A 13,997-nucleotide genomic window follows, 5' to 3' on the forward strand; every position below is an offset into this window, starting at 1 on the left:
ATGCACTTTCTCTTACATTTTATTTTTTATTTTAAAATTCAAAAAGTTTTTTTGAGTGCAAACTTTTCCAACATTTGCACCAAATAAGGTATTAATAGCTGTATAAGTTTCATCGTTATATCTCTTAGAGTTCCGAACTTATGACGTGATATATTTAGCGCGACGTTGAGAATTTGCCATTAGCAAGATTTCACTCTTTCAATTTATTTCAATACTTGAAAATTCTTCTTGATGTGAGAAAAACAGATTATTTGATAGAGAATACAATGTTCTACAATAATTTATTCATACCTAGTAAAATAAACTATTTCTAAAATTCAGGCTAAGTTTGGCAACAATGGGCATAAGGAAAAGCATTGCCATTTACTCCTGTACTGCAATCTAAGGGTGGGACGCTCTATAGTATTGATAATAAGAACATATATCAACCTTCTTATCTCTGCCTTTCTGCATACTACTTATACATGGCGATTTACTTACATTAATTTGTGGTTCTTTTATTGAAGTTCGAGTTCTTTTGTTTGTGCTGTCGCTTATATTTGCGCTTGATGGTTGTCCATCTGTTTCTTCTGATATCATCTTTGAACATATAAGCTGTTTTCTTTTCTTAGGAGGAAGACTCTCACTTTGTGCGCCAGATCCACCATTCTAGTTAAAGGAAACAATGATCAACAATTTAAAATGCATTTTAAGACAAGACGTCAAGCGTTCAGTTTTATAATTTGCAAGTACTCGTTGATTGAAACTGACATTTTCCCTTGTTCCATCAGTTTCACAAGTAAACCTTATACTGGAATTTTGAATAAAGACTAATGTTTCTTCTGATGTTTCTTCTAGGCAAAAAGAAAATAGTTTTTTTTGATAGAATGGTCAGAGTCGAATTCTTTGCTTTCTCTTAGCTTTGCAGGTATAGATTACATGAGAGACACAGAAGCTTAATAGTAAAGAGATCTCGTGGTATGCAAAATCGCCCTGCCGATGAGCGGTCTGACGAGCCAATGGGTTCTCAGCAGTGATTTGAAGTAGGCAGGGTTGAGATTATAAACCGTCCCTGGAATTCTAGGTGATCACACAAATTGATTGGTTTCGGTTGGGTTTCGAAGCTACTAAGCAGAGAAGTCTTCAACACTTCCTTTTCTGGTTTTTGGATTAAAACGTCATGTGACTACCCTAAGTTGGCCAGCGTAATGGGATAAGTATACCCCCAGGAAAACACAACTCCCGGTAAAACAGTCCTGAGATACATATACCTCCGATAAAACTTCCCTAAGACAGATATACCTCGCGATAAAACAGCCCTAGGGATAGATATGTAGTGCCTTACTTAACAGAAGTGCAGTCCGGCAAATTTCTTCCAAGTTCCCATGCTGACAACCCAATAGCATCCCTTCTTATCTCTATCCCTCTTTTGACCGCATTTGCAGGGTTGTAACGTCTTAACACCCACTCTACTTGTTTTGTCTTCCCAATACTATGGCTAATATGAAACAATGTCAGGCAATGTAAGAACAAGGAACCTGGTCTTTGGAACAGAGAATCGAGCACTAACTTAAAGGACAGCATTTGGAATTGTGACAACTAAGACTCCACGTGGAGTTGACAAGCGACTGTAAATTGTTTGAAATGAGGGTTCTGGTTGGCAATCTACAGGGTTATTATAAATGATTGGAGCGATTTCACAGCTCTGTAATAACAGTATTACTGCATAATTGCGATAATTTTTTTTTCAACACATAGAAAAACTCAAAAAGTTTTTGTTATCAATTACAAATGTTTGATATGTGTCCCCTTAGTGATTCGACAGCCATCAAGCCGAAAATCAAGTTCTTCCCACACTCGGCGCAGCGTGTCCCTACCAGTGAGTTCAAAAGCATTGTTGATGCGGGCTCGCAGTTCTAGCAGATTTGCTGGTAGATGAGGTGTGAACGCTGAATCTTTCACATACCCCCCCACACAAAACAAAATCTACGCATGGGGTTAAGTCAGAAGGATATGGAGACCATGACATGAAATGCTTTCTCAGCGCCTGTCGCCATCTTGCCTCACTGCTGCGTTCTCGTAGAAGAAATCTAAAGTACACCTGCAACAAACATATTTTTTGACTTTTTTCTACGTTGCTGTTGAGTTTTGTTACAATATCTCAATTACTAGAGATACAGTGACCCTGTATATAATAACCCTGTAGTTATCATGGGTGTTTTCCGAAAGTTCCTTTGGACTCGGACAACGACTCATTTATGGAACGATCCTCCACACGTAGAAGGCGGCATTCTTTATATACAAACTCCATTTCGGTTGAAGAAACGAACTATACCCTGTTTAATAATTCTAGGACTGATATATCCCCAGTAAAACATTCCCAGGAAAGGCGTATCCCCATTTTTTTCGGCGACTATAATGAATACAGTCGCAACAGGGAGTAAAGCAATCCTAGGATATTCTTACTCCACTGTCAGCAGCTCGTAATCTCAAAAAGTATACTGATAAAACATAATAATCATACCATATTTATATGTACTTCAAGATGAGCGTGCTTAGACCCGGTGTAAAACTATCCTAGAATACTCTTAGCCCCTGTCGACTTTTTCAATCTCAAAGAGGATACTAGTGAATTGTATTATAATAATACTTTATTTAAATATACTGTACTTGAACATGAAAGTATTTAAAGCGGGAGTAGAGCTACTGTAGGATATTCTTATTCCTCTATAAGCTTTTCCTAATCTCAATGAAAATAATGATAAAACATAATAATCATACCATATCTATACGAACTTCGAGATGAACAGACATAGACTAGGAGTAAAACTATCAAAAGATATTATATCACATTGTAATAATACTTTATTTAAATTTACTTGAACATGAGAGTATTAAGAGCGGAATTAATCATATCGTAGAATATTCTTACTTCCTTTGCACTTTCTTAATCTCAAATAAAATAATGATAGAGCATATAACAATCATGGTGTATTTAAATGTATTATAAGATGTATTACATAGACCAAGGAGTTAAACCATCCTAACATATTTTTATTCCCTGTCGATTTGTCTTAATCACAAAGAATACTGGTCAAATTTATTATAATTATATAAACATAAGAATATGTAGAGCGGGAGTAAAACTATTCTTGGGACCCCCCGCCACTTGTCGTGTTTCTTAATCTCAGAGAGTATAATGAATAGGTATATAATATATACTATATTTTGATGTACTTCAAGACGAGCGTAATTAGACGGGATTAAACCATTCTAGGATATTTTACCGCCCCACTCGACATTTTTAACCCTCTACCGGCCATTATGTATTTGAAGTCACAAACTACTTCATAACACTTGACGTGATGTTAGTGATGGATTTGCTGCATTTCTTCGTGAATTCTTGAACGTACGGACTTCCTTTCAAGATTCAGCACCTCTGCATTCATTTTTTCCAAAATGATTATTTTTTAGTTTCTAGGGACTAAATTATATCGTATAAACACAAAAAGGAATTTTTTGGATGCTGTTAAATAATTCGGCCGGTAAAGGGTTAATTTCAAAGAAAATAATGATAAAATATATAATAATATTACCATATTTAGAGATACGTAAAGACAAGCGTACTTAGACAGCAGGTAAAATTATCCTAGAATATTTTTACTTTGTTGGCTTTTTTAAAAATATCAAAAGAAAATACTAATAAAATATATTATAATAATAGAATACGTAGATGTTATTCAAGGTGAGCGTACATAGACTGGGGTTAAAACTACTCTAGGACGGTCTTACCCCTACTAGTTTATTCTTAATTTCGAAGAGAATATGGGTCAGTTCTATTATAATCAAAATGTCTAGAAGTGAGACTATTCAGAACGAGCGTAAAATTATCGTAGGATATTGTCATCCATTGTAGGATTTTCTTAATTTCAAAGAAATAATGATAAAACATAATAATCGTAACATACATACTTCAACACGAGTGTAGTTAGACCTGCGTAAAAGTATCCTAGGATATTCTAACTCTCTCTCTCTCTCTCTTCGTTTCTCTTAATTTTAAACAGAATATTGGTCAATTTTAATACAATCATACTTTATTTAAATATAGTTAAATAATATAGCTAAATAAATATAGTTAAATAACTTAACTTTATGGGCAACATTTCTTAAAGCTATCGGACAACATGGCTTTTGCTGTTTTAACTAGTACTCTCAGCACAGCATATTACTACTAATAAAGGCACTAGTACACGCATGTCTCGTCTCGTGTGACAATGACCTTTATTAACTTGCTCTGTCAACATGGCTTTCGCTCTTTTTGACCAGTACATATTCAAGCACAGCATTTTAAATCGATTTTTTTCATAATGATGTCTTGTGGACATTTTAAAATCGATCAGTCAGAATGACGTTAAGCTAATTTTTATTATTAGGTACACCTAATGTGTACTCTTGCTGAATATAACGTCTTGTCTCGAAATATTGCAGAAGTAGGCCTATAGTATCGTATCGTTTTGCATGAAAATATTGTTTCATGGACTATATGACGATTTCAACATACATAAGCCAAGAGTTGTTTGGCACAGGTTTTTAGTGTTTTTTTAGTGCTTCATGGAACATGGATATCTACTCTTGTGCAAATTTAAGCAAAAAATAATCCTCAGGTATATTTTCTACACACATAAAAGGTGTAATATCCTCTGCATATGACGACGGTCCACGTGGTAAACAATAACAACAGCAAAGCAGGAGAAATTAAAGTCAAACATTAGAAATTAAAGCAAAGAATTAACTACTAGAGTACTGTATAAGGTACTAGACTTCTGTATAAGATTTTGTCTGTCCTCAATTTTGATATTTAAAATTATACACACTGCTCTTTAATAACGAATAAATCATTAGTTTCTATAAAATATTCGAGACACAAAGAAATGCAGTATCAAAACTTTGATATGTATGAATAAAACTCGAAACGAACATGCGGAATAAATTAAGGTTTACGGGGAAAATTCTTTGATTATAGATGTTTTAATATCTGAATTAGATGTAGCGTATAAGGAATAATACGAAAAGATTTTGATAGAAAAGGTTTACTGAATAGTACAATTTTTAGAACATAAAGAAGTGGATTTTCAATCATTTCCAAATATTGTTATTTAATGCAATATTTTGCGTTCAATGTTGCCAAACAATACTCAAAACTTACGTTACACCATGATGCGTTTAAAATTCAAAAATTTTGTTTTCTCTATGCTTGCAAGAAAATTTAAATGCTATTTCATGGTAAAACGAGAGAAATAGGGTTACCATATGGCAGACATTAAAAAACACATTTTTAGAATTCACTAAATATCTCTATTACTCGACATGTGTCTTAATGACACAGAAAATATAATTTATGCAAATAAATTTTTAAGTTTCTTTCCATCGAGCTTAATGGTGGATGTGTTGTATTTCGTTGGAAATTGTATATGACAACAATATTAACGATGTTGAATACCAACACCGTTCCCTTTTCTCGTTAATGTCTATAGGGAATTATTTTACTGTTTTTATAAAGAACTGGAATTATAACATGGTTTCACTGATTTCTTCTTAAGTCTAGTTATATGTTCAAACTGAGTAAATCAAAACATAATTTTAGTTCATTTTAAAGGAAACTGAAAAATAATTCCCCATATAAATGAACGAAATAAAAATAAATACATGCGTTCATCATTTTAACATTTAACAAATATTTACAAACTACTCCGACTATATTAGAATCTTAAAGTTGAAACAGTTGTCAGTACCCCTGTCAAAAAGGACCTATTTTCCTAAAAATCCAACCGCACCTTTTTTAGGGTTCGAGAAAGAGGACATACATCCGGGGAAAAAGAACGTTAGGTAATCCTAGACAGATGCTACCTAAGATAGTGAACTACATTACAAGTACAAAATAAATAAATGAAATAAATAATGAATGAATAAATAAATATCAAAACAAATCGTGAACTTATTACATACCTGTCTAGTTGTTCTATTTTCTTTTGGTTCTGTATCACCTGATGGTTTCGGTGCTATCTTCACATATTTACCATTCTTACGTGATGATCTCTGTGAGTAACATGAAATTATACATATATTAATTAATTTTTTATTGCCCAAAAATTTTTGTTTAAAATATACACGTTGAAACAAAGAACACCATTAGATAAAAATAAACGTACATCCAACAAAAGACAACTGGAATTTCATAGACAATATACCAAACAGAAGAATTTTAGTTTTAAGTAAAATTCCAGTGTTAAATTTCCATATGAACCTATTTACAAATTAAGACAAAAGTCCATTTTTATTTTTTAGAAAAACAAACCGATGTCCATCACCATGGTTTTACAACCATGGGTTTTCACAATACTGTTTATACTATTTATTTTAAGTAAAAAAAAATCATCCAGCTCTTGTGCTGATGGGAAGGATTTTAAAATGCTGACTGCATTTTCTCTCTGTATTGCTAGGCTTATTCGTTGTAGTAAATAGTGTTTGCTTCTTAGGTCGCCTGACTTCTTAATTAAAGTTGATCCTAATTCATTTAAAAATTCACTGGCTTCTTTGGTTAAAAAAAATCGTTTCTATAGCAAAGGCAACAAAAAGATGATCTTTTAGTCTGGAGTACTTTGTATGTTTCCGTTTAACGGCTGTTTCTGCTGCATTTCCTGCTTCCTCACAAGTTAGTGTTATGTATGAAGGAGCGAAAGTATCAACACATGTTACATCCCATACAAGACTCTGGCCATTTTCCAAGGGATTAAAGTTACTCCATCCGGTTGTTTCCCATCATTTCGAAACAATCTTTGTGGCTCTATGATGCTACGAACATCGATGCTGGCGAGTGCTCGTTTGATTATTTGGTTTAATTTCGTGTGATTCTACCACCACTTGTAATGCAGTTCAAAGCATGTAAACCTTTCTCGTCCACTCGATCTTGGCATGTACATGTGAATGGATGGCAAACATTTAGTCCCAAGCGTAATGCTATACATATTTTGAAAATATTATCGTCTAAAAAGTTCCGATTTTTTTTTTCAAGGTGTAGCTTGTAACCAGGCGCCAGACTGTTTTTTCTGAAGTGCTTTTAGGCGAGCAATGTCAAATGAATTTTGTGAAATTACCCGCTTTGTAGCTATCTCGTTTAGTAGGATTTCATCCCATTTTCTTTGTAATTCCTTGGCGTCCGGAATGGCATTATTATAGATGCCTTTCCATAATTCCAATGCTTCCGACAGATGAGGGATTTTCACTTCGTCAACTGAAATTTTAAAAATGTTGGAGACTAGTGACAATACCCCACAGCAAGAAGACAGAAACGCAGGAAGGCTCAAATCGGATGTTCTTCGAATATTTAAACCACCGAACCGTATTGGTAAACTTGACTGACCCCATTGACTTTAATTTAAAACTTGATTTATTATTGATTGTAAAGATGTTTTCAGGACTTATCCAACTGAAGAATTTTTGGTGGGAGAAGCCATGTAGGAGTGGTACGCAAAAAGTAAGTTAATTTGGGGACACCTAGACAATTTTTTTTAGGAGAAAGAAGGCTATATGTGAAGGCAGTCCTTTTAATCTATGTGTTATCATTTTTAAACTGTTCAAATGGTCTTCAAAATAACTTTCGTAGCTGTCTTCAAGTAGTGGTGTTCCTAATAACGATAACTCTTGAGCTTGTATTGTCCGAATTCCAGAGAACAAATTCTGAAACTAGGCTTCTATAATTGGATTTGATTTACCTGACGTGAAGAATAGTTCACATTTAGAAGGATTAACTTGCAGATCTATCTTCTTTGACCGCATCTGGTGAGCCCGCTAATGTGCCATCATCTAAATAAAATAGATTTATTTCAGAAGAAAGCAAGCGCACTATTGAGTGGATTGCTATAATAAAAATCATCGGTCCAGCAGGGTTACCTTGTTGGCATCCTATTTGTGATACAATAGTTTTATTTCAATAAATGATGGGCTTGAATATCTCTGCCAGAAATATGGATATAGTTGAGGTAAAATTAGCTTCACTTTCTTTAACATGGAGTCTCTTGCGACTGAGTTAAAAGAATTTTTGTAATCTATTTTGAGGACTACCTTGTTTAATGAATCTTCATTTGCTTTTATGAATGTTCTGGTAGCGTGGATGATGGCCTCATTGCCCTTTTTCTGGCAAATCCCAATCGACGAGGTTGTAAATAGTTAGTACAACGATTGTAGACCAATGAAACAGCAATCTTTGAAGCCAATCTTCCAAAAACACAACCTACTGCTATTGGCCTGATTCCACAATCTTTCTTTCGTAAGGCACATAAATTTGCTCCGTAAAAATATTTACATATATCCGGATTTGCCTTTCCATTTAAAATTAGATTTGTCATTCTAGGTATTGATTTAGTACGTCTTTTAAATGTTGAGGCGACAGTCCGTCTATCCCTGAAGCCGAACCGCAGGGAAAACTGTGGATGGCCTTTAATACATCATCCTCATTAACTTTTAGGCATGGGTCTAATTCATTTGGAGGATCTAGCATTATTTGAACTTAAATGGTGATGGATGTTTTCCATGCAAGAGTTTGTAATCGATTCTTTGTCTCTGTTCGGGCGGACATTTATTTGTAACCAATTCGTCGTCTGTTCGGGCGGCCATTTATTTGTAACCGACCAGGTATTTTGTACGTGGTTCTGTCCTCCAATGGGTATTTGCTGGAGACCTGGACTTACGTGGGTAGGACGATGAAGGACCTCTCCAAGAAGGGATTACAAATTGTTTCCAAATCGCTCGTCGGTCTCAATGACGAGATGAGCATTAGGCGCCAAGAGGTTCGGATGTCTCCTCTCGAAAACCTCACGGACGATCAGACGGTCATCCAGACCATAACGCACACAAACATCACTCACACATACAACGAAAAGACACTGGGTTAAATGACACTATACTCATTTATTAGAATACCATTAAAAGAAGAACGAAGAAAAATAATAACAACACTTAACACTATATATATATATATATAATTTCCATTATCACAATCGCACTTTACTTTTCACTATATTGTAGTCTTTTATCACTTTGATTTATATATAGAAAATAATTATTGAGATTTCACTATAAATGCTTTTCTTACACCATTGATGCACTTGGAGATTAGCACTGGGGATAAAGTTGCCGGAATAATCCCACATAGTAATCTAGTTGTTGCTCCAAACAGTCCTGAAGAGTCGAGATGAGTCTTCAGCAAAATAACAGTCTCCAAAGTGGAATGCAAATGACGGAGGGCGCGTTTATAACTTATACGCACAAGGTATGTGAAGCTGGGACTTCACTAGTTGGGGCTAGCCGTAAGAAAACGTCCTTCACCGGCTAATAGCTTGTGCTCCTTAACACAAAGTTATACTTGAAGCTCGACGCTACGTGCGTAGTTACGGCTTCCAAACTTGGAGTCAAACTCCTCGAGCACAAAGGTTCGAGATACGAGCTGCAATGGTTCACTGAAGAATGTTGGCAGTTCATTCTAAAAACCACTCAGTTAAATCACCTGTATGCACATGCAAACAGAATACGGAAAATAATCTGTTAATTTTAGTCTACTGGCCACAACGCACGAGACACTGCGATAACTCGGGCGTGTGAAAGTACAGATAACGAACTGGAAAAGCAATATGACTGGCGACGATCAAACGCTTGGACACCTGTTCTATCCTGGTCTGCTCTAATCTACTGCAATATTTCCATAAACGATTAAAGAAAGCACTTAATTCAGTACCAAAAAACAGTAGAATATACACTGTGCTTATTAATAAGTCAGGGAGAAACACTGAAAAGGTTCATCGCTCACTGAAACGTTCTCACCAAAAAGCAATGTTTTAAATATATATATATATATGAAAAAACAATGAAAGACTTCTTTGTCCAGTTGCATGTCAAAGAAGCAATTCACACCGAAGAAAGAACTTATTTCCATCATAGAATAAAGTATAAATCGAAAAAAAAACAATTACTGTCTTTACGAAATATACAGAGCGTCCACAAACACTACTTCTATAACCTGGTTGCGGTTATAAGTTTATAGGTTTCCTCATTTGCAGGAGCCAAGGTATCATCTGAAGCTAGTATTCTCAAAGCCCCTTTTGTATCAAATTTAGAAATTTTGGATATTATCCTATTTGTTAAATCAAAATTACGTTTTCTACTAGGAGCGGGGAGACTGTCCATAGAGGAGGTTTCGTTTAGATTTTATGATGTTTGTGACAGATGTTGAGCAAATCTGTCCCTAGGCGCTATTAATTAAATTGAATGATTCTTGTAAGAAAATATATTGGAACACCTAACCGTGAAACTATTGGGCCCCATTGCGTACCAGTCATCGCAAATATTATGGAGTGTAAGATGCAAAACATGAAAAAAACAATTAGGCCGGAAATACACTACGAGATAAATTCTAGGAAACATCTTAGGATTTATCTTCGGAGAAATACTACGGCATATCTCGTAGGAAATAATACTCTTTTGTGCCATACACGTAAAGAGTTTTCCTGTTTGACGGAATGAAGTTTTTCAATATTATGAGATAGTTCTTCTTAATAAAAGTACAATATTGATTAATTCCTATGCTAACTACACTACACATCCTCCCCAGGCGCTATTGTGTTGGGAAACAGATTTTGCAAGGATAGGATGCGGAAGTTGGGATAGCACTGCGACCCATTTTCTGTAAAAAAAAATTAAGAAAGAACTGTTAGTTTATGTTTTGTAATGGGATTATGCCCTGTTCAAGAAACTGTAGGATTTTTTCTTTCACCATAGGCCTAAGGCGATGTGGAATGACAAATTGGGGCATAACAAAGGGTTTATCATCGATTAAGTCCAAAAAAACTTCAAAGGTTTTTATTTTACTAAAATCAGTTTTTGTCCATTTAAAAGTAGTGACCCGCTTTTCTAAAATTTCCAACATTTGTTGCCTCTGGGATGGAGAAAGTGCAGGATTAATGTTGAACTTAGTGAGATCAATGTGATCCTTAATTTTTTCCATCCTTTCCCTTCTATTTTGTTCCGCGTGTTCTTCTGTCGGTTCAAAAAGTTGCCTAACAGAGTATGCCTTATAGGTACGAGGCTCTGTAGGGAAGATTGTGCCCGAGGCAATAGGTAGGCCCTTGAAAAAAGTTTGATCGTAGGGAGAGAGGTTAATAATTGGTATTTGAAGGTTGTCAATTGAAGTAGCCGTGTGAACCGTGTAACACCCTTTAAGGTTGGCATGTATAGGGGAATTTATGTAAAAATGTTGTATGTTTGTTTTTAGAGGAATTGTTAATCTTAGCATGCCAACACTATTTGCCGGAATGGTTTGTGTTTTAGCAATTTGAAAAACAAATTTGTGGTTTTTCTTAACTGCCAATAAATTTGAAAGAAAACGAACCTCCTCAGGTTTATGTGATATGGGTTGTGCCGGTTTGCGCCCAAAATATGTTAACCTTAGTGTGCCTGTTTCGTAATCAAGTTTAGCCAGATGCTGTTTGAGGAATTGATTTCCTAAAATGGTGGGGAATGACTGCAGGGGTGAAATGCGAAAAAGAACCGAAAATGTACGACCCGCTATTGTAATTGGTAATGTAACTGCGTGGGTAAGGGTAAACGGGAGGTTAGAGACACCGTGAAGAACCGTGGCCAAAGGAAAAGGTCGCGTTTTTTGAGGAACTAAATAGCTAGGAATTAAATTTAGCTCTGCTCCTGAGTCAGATTATTAAATGTTGTTTTGAAGCAATAGAGCCCTCAATGTAAGTTAAATGCCTTCTAAAGATCAATGGGACATTCAATGTACACTGTTTACCAGACTGGTTAATATGCTCGTCTGTTAGTATGGTGGGAGGAATATGATTATTTTCAGCAACGGGAGAAGGTTGCTGGAGCTGTGTGTTCTTGTGTAGGTTGGATGTTTGTTGTGATTGTAAGTCATTGAGAGAATGGTTAGTTGGAGGAGGAGGAGGACGGTCCTCCTCTAAGTTTAACCGTTTTTTGGCGGCAGTTCTGTTGAGGGTAACGAAGGTGAAGTTGGAACAAAAGGGGTGGGACCACAAGGAGTTTGGGAAGTTGTAGGCAGTGGAAATGGAAAGGGAGATGGGTATGGTGGAGGGTAAAACTGTGGGTAAGGCATAGGATATATAGTAGCCAAGGCAGCCTCGTTATAGTTTGCTCCCTTTCGATTGTGCCCACCTTTTCTAAAAGGAGGACGACCTTTTCTGTTAACAGACTTCTGGGGAGGGGTCTGAGTGGTGTGCTTAGAGTTTTGTTGTTGCTTTGGAGTTTGGCAAGAACAACATTTATGCGTGTGATCTGAGGGTGGTGTAGGAGTAGGGGGTGGGGATTGAGGTGGGTTCCTGTTATTCCGTTCCCTACTATGTGATCGTTGCCGTGAACGATGAGTGTGATCATCCCGCCCCCGGGAGAAATTTCGGGAGTAGGAAGGAGACGGTGAACGATCTGAGTTGCGATGCCTGTACTGCGGTTGATTATGTTCCATGAATCCAACATTATGTTGGACGGGTTGAGCATTAAGATGGGTATTAAGTTGCACTTGAAGTGCATCTAAACGAGAAATGATGTTGTTTAAGGGGTCTTGCTGATGTGTTTGTCGTGGGGGGTAGGATTGGTTAAGCTGGCTAGGCGCCGCTGGGCTAACCTGTCTGCTCTCTCCCTTGTGGCTGCTAATTCGATAAGTTCATCAAATGACTTAATAGTCTTTTGAGAAAATTCTACAATGAAGTGGGGCAATAACCCCGTAATTGAATACAACAGAAAATCTTCAAAGGAGGGTGGATGATCTAATTGAGTGGCCAAGTATTTCTTGGCATATAAATAGTGGAGAAGTGACTCTGTTGGTTCCTGAACTCTGGATCTATATTTTTCAGCTGTTCCTATGAGGTCTTAATAAAGTTTTTGTTCAGAAACGATATAGGATTTCCATTTTGTTAATGAACTGGCGTAGTTAATAACGCAATTCTCTTATCTGATTAGAGTGGAATCTTATATATTTTTGTTGTGATGTTTGTCAAGAAGAACAGATCTCCAATTGAATTGTAATAAGTTTTAATGAATGGTTAATGATGTTCGAGATGGTTAGAAGGAAGAAGTCGTTGTTCAAAATGACCGCGAATATTTTCTACATGAGATATGTGAGAAAGAAGGATGGATGCATAACTGTTTTTGATGATGTCACAATTAGAGCCTCTTAAGTAAATGATAGTGCCGAACTGCATTTGTGATGCAGGTGAGTTCGGCCGTAAGTTTCACAGCGTTGTACGTAACGTTTACAATACATGCGTATGTAAAATGGCTGAATATAATCCGATGCTCTGTAATGTGAGGTTATTGAGGGTGGGTGTTAGTCTCTTTTCAACCCCTATCCTTTTCTTTTTCTTTCTTTTTTTTTTTGTTTAGAATCCTGCTAAAGTCAATGTTTCATTCTATTTGTGTTACTGAGAAAAGTGAACAAGAAGGTAGTTTTTTTTGTAAGTTGAAGTGAAATAACTGTTGATAGGAATGGGTATTCAATTTGGGGAGGGGGCTTTTGGCCCACTCAATAAGCCATTTCCTCTTCTTTGCACATTCTCTTTTATCAATTTGAATTCATCGGCTGAAAGGGGTGGGGCGTTTTCCCTCAGTTAAAAGTATTTTTGGTTTTTATTATTGTTCTTTGAAAATGTGATCAATTGCGGATTGAATGACTTATGCCTGAAAGCCAACGTAATGCATATGTTTGTTTTCAGGCTGGATCAATTCATAAGCGTTAGATACGTGAGGCTTAGCCTCTGTCATTGATGTATCCCGGTCTCTCACTCGGTGCTTATGAAATCCATCGGGACGTAATTTGTGTCATGCAATATTAGGTCTAAAGTGTAAAATGAATTTAATCTTGTACTATTAGGAGAAGGGTAGTTGCGTAATGTAATGATTAGGAACATTTAATATGTCAATTATCTTAATAGGATGGGTCTAAA

General features: G+C 36.0%; 1 protein-coding gene across 2 annotated transcripts in view; it reads right to left on the bottom strand.

Annotated features, from left to right (window-relative positions):
- LOC145664577 (uncharacterized) overlaps nt 1–13,997 on the bottom strand; it is a 119,608-nt gene that overhangs the window by 33,160 nt on the left and 72,451 nt on the right. Inside the window, exons 3-4 of one of the 2 annotated variants that reach the window (XM_081731359.1) lie at nt 5,986–6,075; nt 481–648 (exon numbers count right to left, since the gene is read on the bottom strand). In XM_081731359.1, the coding sequence (XP_081587485.1) occupies nt 481–648; nt 5,986–6,075 (258 nt within the window). The remainder of the gene's footprint in view (nt 1–480; nt 649–5,985; nt 6,076–13,997) is intronic. The other variant, XM_081731360.1, reaches the window with a different exon arrangement.

Source organism: Thermobia domestica, chromosome 11 (genome assembly GCF_964235325.1).
Source record: "Thermobia domestica chromosome 11, izTheDome1.hap1.1, whole genome shotgun sequence".
Classification (NCBI taxonomy): domain Eukaryota; kingdom Metazoa; phylum Arthropoda; class Insecta; order Zygentoma; family Lepismatidae; genus Thermobia; species Thermobia domestica.